Raw genomic sequence first — 12,285 nt, 5'->3', positions numbered from 1 at the left:
TTAGAGGCATTGTGAGTAGCCTGATGTGGGTGCCGGAGCTTGGCTCGGGAACTGTAGGAGCATACACACTCTTAACTGCTGAGCCACCTTTCCAGCCACACAGTGCGCTTTGCATAATATAGGAGTGTGCAGATTTGCAGAACATGTCTGGAAAACAGCTTTTTTTTTAAATTTGGGTTTTGGAATACCTTTATAGACCTTTACCAGAAAATGGAATGCCTGATTCAGCCTAGATGATGCTGTAACAAAGCTTTTGATCATAAAACCCTTTAACAGCCCAGCTGGTGAAAGAGCAAGCGCACATGAGGGTAGCGATGGATGTGGGCAGCATCGCCTCCCTGCTGCGTCCTTTGCTGGGGTCTACTGTGGGAGTTCTTGAAGTCAGCATCAGTTTAAAGGATTATTACCGAGCAGAATATGTGCGACTTTGTTATACCAAGCTTCCAGAATTCCAGTCTGTGTGACTACATTATCGATTGTTACTGAAAAAAGTTAGCACAAGCAGTGATTTCTTAGTGATGTACCCTGTGGTCATGCTCTCCCCTAGGTGGGGCTATTGTCTTATGAAAATTCTCTTTGCAGTTGTAGTTTTAAAATAACAAAAAATGTTTTCACCCTGACAGTGAAATATAAGTTTAAAAGAAAGTCAAGTCATAGTCTGTTTCCTTTCCAGCTCTACCCATGCTGTGTATTTATGTGTACGTACTCTATTCTTTAGCTTCGTAAGCTTTTCTGACAAAAGCAGGTGAGACAGAATAGATTGTTTTGTTAACTTCCTTTTTTACTTTAATAGGACTTTTTATATGCCACCTAAACTAGAATAAGAGAATAAATAGGCGTGCATTTAGCTTATTTGCCATGTGATTTAAATATATTTGGGAAGATAATTGGTATTTTATACCAATTTTAAAGATTCTGTCTTGGGGCTGAAGAGATAGCTCATCAGTTAAGAGCACTGGCTGTCCTTTTGAAGGGTCTGGGTTCGGTCCTAGCACCCTCATCCTAGTTTACAGCTGTCTCTAACTCTAGTGCCAGGGGATCCACTGCCTGCCTTTGGCCTCTGTGAGCACAAGGCACACATGTGCACAGATATATAAGCAAGCAAAGCACCATGTGCATTAAAAAAAAAAAAAGAAGAAGGAAAGGAAACAAGCAAGATCAATTGATTAAAAGTTTTGTCTTAGGAACTGGAGAAGTAGCTGAGTGGTTACGAGCACTTGCTATTCCAGAGGACCTGGGTTCAAATCCCAGCACCCATGCCAAGTGACTCACAATGGCCTGTAACTCCAGCTCTAGGAAATCTCATGTCTTTTGGTTGCCACGGGCACTCTCCTATATGTGGCTTATGCACGTACACACAAAATGAATAAATTAATAAAAACGAAATCTTCAAAAAAAGAAAAAAAAAGTTCTGTCTTAGGCAAACATGGAGGCCCATGCTCAAATCCTGGCACCCAGGAGGCTAGGTGAGGAAGGTTTTGAGTCTGAGGCATCCTGAGCTGCAAAAGGAGACCCTGTGGATAAAAGTGCAAAGCCAAGATAATGACAAAAGGTTTATCCATTCCTTAACTGACGAAATAACCATCCTCACCAAAGTAAACCAGAAGTACTTTTCTTTCTTTTTTTTTTTTTTTATAGTCAACCATGTAATACTTTATGGGTGACAGAGAGGTGGAAAGTTTGTTTCATCAGTATTCAAATAGCAGTCATAAGTTTTGAGGCAGTATTGTGTTTTGCTTTAATCTTTTTGAAAATAACAGATTTTAAAAAATTAACATGCTTCCTCCTCATACTGTGTGTTCTTCAAATGTTAGTGTGTTTTGTTTGTTTCCTCTGAATAAACAGTACATATGACAGATTTGTTTGTTCAAACAGATTATTCTTGAGGAAATTATGACTAAGCGTGTTCTGAGAAGCCTGGGATGTGCAATAGTTTTTGTTTTGTTCCTTAAGGTAAAGAAGGAAAAACATGTGATGTAACAGCTCAGATGGTCCTGGTGTGCTGCTGGAGGAGTATGAAAGAAGTTGCTTTACTTCTTGGCTCGCTCTGCCAGCTTCTCCCTCTGCGGCCTGTGCCAGAATCTTCAAATGGGTTATTAACAGTGCAGCAGGTAAGGGACATGGTTATTCCTCCAGGTGTCATTTTTGGCCAAGGCATAAACTGTTATGTGTAGACCAGCTTTTAAGAAAAGGTTTGAACCTTAAATATTTTACGAATGCCAAACCTAAAAAGGTTCATGGAGATTTTTAGGATTGTAGACCTTATTGTATATTTTTAAAATATGGCATTTTAAGAAATATTTTATATTAATAATTATTATTATTTAAATTTTTATTTCTCCTTTAACATACATAAACTTGAACTTTAGCTGAAATTGTCTGTTTAGTAAGACTCCACAAGTCTCTTAAAAATTTCAAAGGAATAAAAAGTAACATTGGTTGATCATGACTCTCGTTTCCCACTACTTCAATAATAAAGTTGTACTCACTTTAGTGTTTTTGGCTGACTTCCATTTAAGACCACAAAGTTAGCTCAGCATCTGGGACTGTTCAAGGGATCGAGTACAGTGTTTACAAGAAATTAGCTTACCACAAGCATTTCATTTGGAAATATTTTAGATTTATTAGATTTCTGTTTTTAATTGATTCCTTCTTCCTTTCCATATGGTTTCAACAAATCCATTTCCCACAGTTTCCCTGCAAACATATATAGCATGCACTTTCATTTTTAACCTTTTCAAATAAAGATAAATTTCCCCCTGTAGGGTATTACAACATTCAAGAACAGAACAAATATTGTAGTATGCTAATGCCGATTATTCCTACAGTAACCATGTGACTAGCGCCATGGAAATAATGCTAATATTTTTATTCTCACACTCTGGCTTGTGTGCTAACATCTGGCTGACAGCTGTACCAGTGATGTTGCAAGGCCTTGGAAAGCACAGGGCAAAGACGAGCCGCACATTGTGGGCGGCATGTTCCTCAGTCTCCTCCAGATCAAATAGGCCTTGGTGTCCTAGAGGTACTTGGAGCCATTACTCCAAGTGGCTGTAGTGCCAATGCCTTCTTTTGCTGAAGTTAAAACCAGCTATCTCACTGGTGTGAGTCCACCATCTTGTTAGGAAGCAAACACATGCTTAAAGCCTTTGACTTGTCAGCTTCTCTTTTCAAGGGCAAATTAAGGGAGATAACATTTTGTTTTTTACTGTAACTTAGAAAGGCTTGGCAGCTCTCCATAAACATGATTTTGCCTTGATACCCTTTCCATTACACCCAAAGTTCATATGGTAATGAATATATGTGGAGCAACCATGTTAAGACGGGGAACTAATATAAAGGAGATGTTTGTTGTTTTGTTTTTAAAGAAACTAAAAATAACAAGTGACTGCATGAATAAACAGATTCTTGCTCATTAACAAAAAAGAACTTTTCTCTATTCTGAGCACTGCTCTATAGTTCAGTGTACTTTTTGCATGATAACCATGTGTAGCCACATAACAAGACATTATTGGCTGGAGGAAGGATCAGGGGTATATGTAATCGCTGTGTGCTAACAGAAACTCTATTCTCTGGAAAGCTTTATTCTTGGCTTTGCTAGCTGTTAAACAAATAGCTTAGGAACAGTTAGTCCATGAAGGTCCTGTCACCCAGAAATTAATGTCATTTACTGTAGAATTTCTTTTCTAAACATAAAATTGCTTCTTCTAAAAAGTTTTTTTTTTAATTTAAGTATTTTAGATTTGTTTATTTTATGGGGTGTTTGCTTGCATATAGATGTGCATCAGATGTGAGCATGGTGCGTGTGGGGCCCAGAAGAGGTCATCAGTCCCCGAGAACTGGAATTACATGGTTGTGAGCCACCATGAGGATGCTGGGAACTGAACCTGGGGTCGTCTTACAAGAAAAGCAGATGCTCTTAACTGCTGAGTTAGCTCTTCGTCCCATTTTCTTGCTTTTGAGACAAGGTCTTGTTATGTAGCCCAGGCTGGCCTGCCAAGAGGTAGAATGACAGCCAGTTCTAAATTCTGCTTCTATAAATAAAAAGTAGTTCCATGTACTTAATACTTTTAGGAGTTAAACATGGAAATGACAGGAGAACATTAGTTTACACCAGGTGGCTTGGCTGTACCTAAGGTAAATCTATACTTCCAAGGACACAGTTGCTCTGCCTAAGCTGCATTTGCTGTACTTGATGACAAAGCCACCAGTGTGAGAGTTCCCTCTCAGATGAACATGAGCGCACTAGGCATACCTCTGCAAAGCTAAAGACTGATGTTAGCCTGTGTCACATGAGCGCACTAGGCATACCTCTGCAAAACTAAAGACTGATGTTAGCCTGTGTCACATGAGCGCACTAGGCATACCTCTGCAAAGCTAAAGACTGATGTTAGCCTGGGTCACATGAGCGCACTAGGCATACCTCTGCAAAGCTAAAGGCTGATGTTAGCCTGGGTCACATGAGCGCACTAGGCATACCTCTGCAAAGCTAAAGACTGATGTTAGCCTGCGTCACATGAGCGCACTAGGCATACCTCTGCAAAGCTAAAGGCTGATGTTAGCCTGGGTCACATGAGCGCACTAGGCATACCTCTGCAAAGCTAAAGACTGATGTTAGCCTGCGTCTCCCTCTCACTCTTCACCTCCACCCACAGTTCTGTAGGTACTGTTATTTTCCTTGTCCAGTACTTTTAAGATTTTATGGCCTTTGTTAAGGGGTGGACACTTAAATAGCACACACATGAATATGATTTACAGCAGGCTGATGGGAAGCAGGTGACAGTTTGGGAATTTGTGCTGCTGTATGGAGAGGAGAGCTGGTCCTTGTTTTTAGTTCTGGTGTTTTAGTGCTGGTTCATTGAAGGCTCATCTCTGTGATACTCTCCAGCTCCCCGGATACGAGGAAACTGAAGCCTCTGGTTACTCATGGCTGGGTTTGCCAGAGATCACAAAGCTAATCTGTGGCCTCCTCAGACAGGAACCCAGTTCTCTCCTTCCTGTCATGGCTTCACATGGCACAGTGCTCCCTTTGTTCACAGTGGCTCATTTAGGTTTTCTTTACGTTGAAATCCCCCCACCCCCATCACCCAAGCCAGTTTTCTCAAGCAATGAAAGACCAACGAAAGATAACTCACTCCTGGAGTTGTCAGTGCCCAGTCCTTCCCGGGGAGCCTTTCTTGTGAAGCATTGTGCTCTCCCCAGCTTCTTCAAGAGGAAATTGTTCACCTGGTGGCATGGCTGACGTCCCTCCTGCTCTGCAATCACATACTGAAGGGTTCTTTCAGAGTGTCCCTGCACTAGAGGCAGAGATAAAGCGGCTTTAGGGCTGTAAGCTGAGACCCTTCAGGAGTAAGCAGTGCACACAGCCTTATCGCACTGTTTCCGGACTCACTGGTGTGTGTCTAGGTTTCTAGCTTGATGCTTTGTGGATAGACTTTTGCTTGATATTTTGTTGAACCTTTTTCTAGTGTGATGGCTGATATTAATCTCTAAATGCCTACTAGTTTTTAAAACAACTTTTATGTTGAATATCAATTTCTTTGTAGATTTCACCTAATATTTCTAAGAAGAGACATTTGGGTAAATTTTTATACTTGCTTCACCTCACACTCTCTCGTAATTATTATCACAAAAAGTCATGTGGATAAACATATTGCCAATGAGTAAAAACTTCCTGCTTTAGATTCTGTTGTTACTTGCGTGATCAGTAGTCCTGATTGGGTTGCTACATTTCTTCTGTTGTGGCATTATTTAAAATTTTTGTGATAGATTACAGACGGAATTTATATTTACTAGTATTCATAAGTCATAAAGGAATTGCCTTTTTTGTTTTATTTGTTTATAGTTAGATTTTAGGAATTATAAATAAGTATTTTGAACTATCATGAGTGGAAGTTAGAACTTTTAAGCTTTGCAGTGAACTTTTGATGAGAGCCTATCACTTAGATGCCTATGTATTGACTGCCTTAGTACATGGATATCGTGGGAACATAAAGAAGATTCATATATGATTCTCTGATCTCAAAGAGCTTAGTAATATACTAATGAGACAAAACAAGAGTTTTAAAAACTCAGGGCTCGGAGTGCCTAGAGACAAGATCCTGGAAGAATAAGACGGACGCCTGCTTTTTGACCAAGTACCTTTGGTTGAAATCAATGGAATTCTGCTGACACAGAGCAGAGCCATCCTCAGCTACCTCTCTGCCAAGTACAGCTTGTATGGGAAGGACCTGAAGGAGAGAGCCAGGATAGACATGTGTGCTGATGGCACCCAGAGCCTGATGGTACTGATCGCCCAGGCTCCATTTAAACCCCCTCAGGAAAAAGAGGGGAGCTATGCTTTTATAGTGAGGAGAGCTAAAACCTGTTACTTCCTTGTCTGCAAAAAGATTTTAAAGGATTACGAGGAGGCTTTTCTTGTTGGCAACCAGCTCAGTTGGGCAGCCATACAGCTGCTCGAAGCCATTTTGATGTTGGAAAAGCTCAGTGCTTTCGTGCTTTCTGACTTCCCTCTGCTGCAGGCATTTAGGACAAGAATCAGCAACATTCCCACAATTAAGAAGTTCCTGCAGGTATAGATCCCAAGAGTAAAGGTCTTGAAAACCCAAACCACTCTGCTGTCAGTGACAGATGCCAACTAAATACAGTGAAAAACTAAAATAAATAAATAAATAAAAACTCAGGCCTGAAGGGCAACAAAATGGCTCATGTTAAGAATTTGCTAGAAAGAGAAAAATAAACTTTGTTAAGGCGGTGTCTGCACATCAGATGATCTTTGTCATGATATAGAGGAATGATATTTGGATTTTGAAGAAATTCTAATTGTTACTAAGAAATCATAATGAAAAAGGGTTGGTTTTAAACATTAATTATTTTATTAAACTTCTGTGAAGCATCCCATATAACCAAAATGGAATTAGAGCCTTCCCACTATAGACATTACCAGGGTTAGAAGAAATGGTTCTGTTTTAAAATCAGAATTTGAATTAAGGGTTATTATTTTATAATACAAAGTCAAGCCAAAAGTGAACATTTACAGATTGCTAATTTATCTGATAGTAAGCTATAGTGCCTGGAGACATGGCAAGTAGCTATTTTCCCCTGTGGATTAGTGACCTGTAAGTCTATAAAAGATGCTAATTTGCTTTAGAGTTTTATACGAAGTCTCAAGTAGGATATGTTAATTTTAAAATGTAGTGCTATATTTACTTTTAAGATTAGAAAGCAGTATCCTTTTTTTCCTTCTCACTTTAACCTTCATTTTCTTCTAAATTTGCTGGCTTGTGTCTGTAATCCTAGTACTTGGGAGGCTGAGGCAGGATCATCAGGGATTCAAGGCCAGCCTCCACTATGTAGTGAGTTTCAAGCCAGCCTGAAACTGTAGAATGAGATCCTGGCTCAATTAAACAACAACAACAACAGCAGCAGCAGCACATCCTGGGAAAATCTAGTTTTTGTTAGAAGTTTGTAAACAACAACAAAAACACCATCTGAAAAATAAAACTCTCTGAACTTGAGAAACTCATTTTCTAATGAAACAATTGTATTTTCAGTGGACCTTTTATTTTAAAAATTAAGTTGACAAATTCTAGGCTAGTGAGATGGCTACATGGATAAAGTGCTTTCTGCCAAGGTTGATCCCTGGGACCCACATGATGAAAGGCGAGAACGGACTCTCACAGTCCTTCCTCTGACCTCTGTAGGCAACACACACACACACACACACACACACACACACACACACACACACATGAATAAACAAATGTGCTAATTTTTTAAGGTTCTGTTTATGCTTTTTACTATGGTTACCCATTTTCTGAGTGGTACGAGTCAACTCTGTTCCCTGTAGTCTGGTGTCCACTGAGAGGGAGTTAGCAGGATGCTCTGTCCAGCTGCTTGCTCACAGAGCCTGTTATCCCATGCAGTCTCCCACTTTGGAGACTGGGTTCATCCTCCCTTTCATGCCTGTCTTTCACTGTTGTCTAGTATAAAGCCTGTACGTCATTCATCTGGCTCTGCCAGCCCTAGCCTGCATGTGCTAGATCTGAACTCAGCAACGCATCTGCTCGATAGCAGCTACTTGGTGTTTATTTGTTTACTGTAACCTCTTCACATACTAATTGTTCTCTTTACTACCTAAGGACAGATAACCCTCCTTGTTGCATGCGAGATGTGAGTAGGGACTCTAATCTCAGTGCAGACAGGCCTCCCTTTCTTGGACGTGCTGTGCTGTGCAGCCGTCTTCATCATGCAGCACACTTGTTTTCTCCCTGAGTCTAAACTGAAAGCCTACTGAGGTCACACGCCTTCTTTTCATCTTCTTTGTCTGCTCCAGCAGTAAGCTGCAAAGCTTTGGACAGGATGTCAAAAAACACTTGACAGTAATTTTATATGGTGTACAAGGCCAAACATTCATGTTTGTTTGGAAATCACATGTGAAATAAAATGAAGAAATCTTGTCTATATATAGCATGTGTCCTTAGGGTACCACTCTGATTCCTAAGGTCAAGGTTACCAGGGGCTCAGGGTCTGCTTGAGAAGACCACCCACCAGGCAAACTTCTGAATACTTTAGTTTTATTAGGTGCTTTTTGGTTCAGACCCTTTGAAGGGAGTTAGCATAAAGGAAACAATGAAATGCAACCTCTGTTTAAGGAGAAGATGGTGGACTTCTGCAGGTCCTCAGAGAAACCCATCATAAATGGCGTTTGTCTTTATTGAAGTATGTCACAATATCTGTAGCCCGTTTTAGAGAAAAGAATTAACTAAGGAAAAGTCCTTCTTTTTTCTTTATTTTCTCTCTTCTGAAATACCCTCTTAAAATAATCTCTTCTGTAATGATAGAAGTGATGCTTTGAAGAAAAGCTTTAGCGGAAGGACACAACATAGTACTCTGAAATAGGGTTTTTAAACATTCATCAAGTGCTGCCTGTGTGGTTCTTTGTTGGCCTTTGATTCTGTCTCTCCATGATTCATTCTTTATGACAGACACCGAGTGTAGATGCTGTCGCTCTATTTAGAACAGACAGCTCATATTACACTGATTATATTAGGTTATAGATGATTGGCCTGTTCTGAAGTTGCTATTTAACTCATTTAAACACAACTACCTATGGGGTAAGTGCCATTAGTACCCTTAGTGTACAGAAGAAGAAGATGAGACTGTTTATGTCTCTGATGTATACAGAGCACTAACCCAGTCACTGCTGAGGTGAAGGTGTTTCTGGGCTAGCAGATCTGAGATACTGTGAGGCCACGTCCGTGTTTGATAGACTGTGATCTGTGCATGCACAGAGAATGGATAGCTAATTACAGCTTTGGTCCAGAGTTTATTTAAAAGGTCTGTATTTTCTAAAGTCAACAGCAGCCACCAAATCCATCACCAAGTAACATAAAGCCCAGTTCGACTAATGAGTTTGGCTGCTCTTTGTTCAGAACAACAAATACAAATTGTCAGCTATGTTGTCTTTAAAATTAATTGGTGTGCTTTCTGTCTTAGGTAGAGAAAGACAGCATGTTGAAAAGTGATGGTGTGGCATTCCGGCAGAGCCCATGCTTTGACTTAAAGTGCTGCTATTGACTTTCAGGATAGCTTTTACTAAGCCTCACTTGTAGCCTTAGTGCATCTCTAAGATGCAGTGTGAGTGAATGTGGCTTCTCAGTTTAAGATGAAAAGGTCTGTGCACGGATAATGTTAGCAGTTGCTAAGCAATGTGACCATGTTTCCTGTAGTTGAACCGTACAGCGTAAAATGATTGGAACAGTAAATTTCTTATGTATATTTTACCACAATAAATGCAAAATATTTGAAGAGTAAACGTATTTATCTCAGAGTCATGTATGTGAGTTTGTTACGTTTTGTGATTTGATGTTGGTGTTGAGTGGCATGAGCTAACAGAGCATACTATGACATTTGCACATCTGGCATGGGGAGGCGCTCTGGTGTAGTAATTAAAGATGGATGACTGCCTGTTTCCTGTCCTACTTACTTGCTGTGTGACCTTAGATTAAGTTACTAAGCCTTTCAGTGCCCAAGTTTCCCCAATGTGAACTACAGATAACAATAGCATTTATTTCATGGAGCTCATTATGAATATTAAATGAATGGTATAAAAAAGATTAAGGTAGGTGTGGTAGCACACATTTGTAAACCCCTCCTGCACATCCCCACCCCCGCTGGAGATGTGAAGAGCGGGAGTTTAGGGTTATTCCTGACTACACAGCAAGTTCAAGGCCAGCCAGAGCTACCTGAGACTCTCTCAAAAAAACAGAAGAAGGTGCTTAACACACAGTATGTCACAACAAGTCAATGGTAAGTGGATACATAAGCACAGGTTGTGAATTATAATGCTGATATGTATTATATGTATTAATGCATCTATAAGTTAAGCATAATGAATATTTTTCATTCTTTTAAAAGGTTAAAGAAATGGGAGATTACTTTAAACAACACCTTTTGCAGTCCAGACACAGAGGAGCATTTGAACTGGCTTATACTGGTTTTGTGAAACTCACTGAAATATTAAACAGGTAAAACAAATGTCCTTTTGTGTAGGCCTTTTTAAAGCACAGACTATAGAGCATGTGCATGGAGTAGATGTTGCTTGTGTCTTTTCATGCTGGAGAGGATGAAGACTACATCCTCTACAGAACTCCTAAGGATGGTTTTCTTGGGTTCCATTCTGTGCTTGACTGCAGATGACTGAGTGAAACGTCCAGCCTACACTGCTTTCTCACCAAAGACATTGCCAAGAATAGATCTGAGGTTACTGTTTCTTTTCATTGGATGAAGTGAATGTTTCGTCTGTTTGAAAATAACTTGGCGTTTGGAATCAAATAAGCCTGGACTTTTTGGATTTATATGTGTTTCAGGGAAAAACATAAGGATTTTGTCTTTGTCTTTATAGTTTTGTTTTATAGAAAAATCTTAAAATAACAATGAAATAGACATAATTCATCTTACCTGGAAAAATATTTAGATAGCCCTCATGTATCTAACCAAATGTATATTTATTAACTTTATGGATATTGATTATTTTATTCATTCATTCATTCATTCATTCATTCATATAATAGATTTCCTCTAAGTGGCTTAAAGAAACCATAAGTTACTTAATGACTAAGTAAATGTGGCAAACATTCTCTAAATGAAAGGTAGTATTTTCCAGGAAAACATTTTTATTGTCTGGAACTTTAAAAGTGAAGCGGCCAGTCTTGTAGCTTTAGCAAACATTTTATTTTGAGCTGCTAAGAGATCTAGATGTTGATTATTTGTGAAGTGTCCCCCATCCCCACTCCAGGTAAAAACATTTCTAAAATGTCCTGTCAGTTTTGGGTTTCACAGAGTATCTTTAAATGATACTTTTAAAATGTCCATGACATTAAACTGGTGATCTTTAAAGCATTCTATTTTTAATTGTGCACACATGCTTGCGTGTGTGTGTGTGTGTGTGTGTGTGTGTGTGTGTGTGTGTGTGAATCAGTGAGTATGTAGAAAGTGCAGTGCCTGTGGAAACTAGAAAAGGACATTGGCTTCCCTCAATTTGAAGTACACGTGGCCTTGAACCACCTGGTGCTAGGAACCAGATTCTGTTCCCTTGTAAGAAGTAGGGGCTCTTAGATGCTGAGTCATTTTTCTAGCTTTATAAGTTACAGACTTGAAAATATTTTATCTGTCTGGGCTGGAGAGCTGACTCAGTGGTTAAGAGCACTGGCTTAGAGGGCTTGAGTTCAGTTCCTAGTAACATGGTGGCTCACAACCCTCTGTAATGGGATCCAGTGCCCTCTTGGTGTGCAGGCACACATGCAGACAGAGCATTCATATGCATAAGTACATATTTAAAAATACTTTATCTTATCGACTCTTTGTTTCTGTTGTAGATATGAGTATTCTTTTCTTACAGTGCAATATAGTTCATTCCTTCAAATCAGCTAATGTTAGCTGTGCCCTTTTCATTGTGCTTGGGTTAGAGAGTATACTACCTTGTCAGGAAACACGATTTCTGTTATTGAAGAGCTTGTGAGTTATGAGGGCAATACGTTTCATTGATGGACAGGATTGATCTGTCTGGCTAGACAAATGTGTCCATTCTGTGGTGGTTTGAATAGGAATGGTGCCCATAGGCTCTTGTGTTTGAGTATTTGGTCCGTAGGGAGTGTCAGTCTGAGGCATGGCCTCGTTGGAGGAAGTGTGTTACTGTAGGGGTAGGCTCTGAGGTCTCGTGTACTCAAGATACGCCTGGTGTGGCTCACAGTCTCTCCTGCTGCCTGTGGATGAAGATGTAGA

General features: G+C 39.8%; 2 protein-coding genes across 3 annotated transcripts in view; both read left to right on the top strand.

The window, feature by feature from the left end:
• Nucleotides 1–12,285, top strand: part of THADA (THADA armadillo repeat containing) — a 293,429-nt gene that overhangs the window by 36,565 nt on the left and 244,579 nt on the right. For both annotated transcript variants that reach the window (XM_084791400.1, XM_084791399.1), the window contains 2 exons: nt 1,954–2,111; nt 10,420–10,529. In XM_084791400.1, the coding sequence (XP_084647526.1) occupies nt 1,954–2,111; nt 10,420–10,529 (268 nt within the window). The remainder of the gene's footprint in view (nt 1–1,953; nt 2,112–10,419; nt 10,530–12,285) is intronic.
• On the top strand, nt 2,848–6,868 carry LOC311603425 (glutathione S-transferase A4-like; the record flags this gene model as incomplete). The annotated part of the gene is made up of 2 exons (XM_084792410.1): nt 2,848–3,025; nt 6,115–6,868. 2 exons carry the CDS (start codon nt 2,848–2,850, stop codon nt 6,576–6,578), a joined length of 642 nt encoding a protein of 213 aa, XP_084648536.1. The 3' UTR covers nt 6,579–6,868.

The sequence above is a fragment of the Acomys minous genome (genome assembly GCF_964271855.1).
Source record: "Acomys minous genome assembly, chromosome: 8".
Taxonomy (NCBI): Eukaryota; Metazoa; Chordata; class Mammalia; order Rodentia; family Muridae; genus Acomys; species Acomys minous.
The sequence above is the reverse complement of the archived record's forward strand: the minus strand, read 5'-3'. Positions and strand labels throughout refer to the sequence as shown.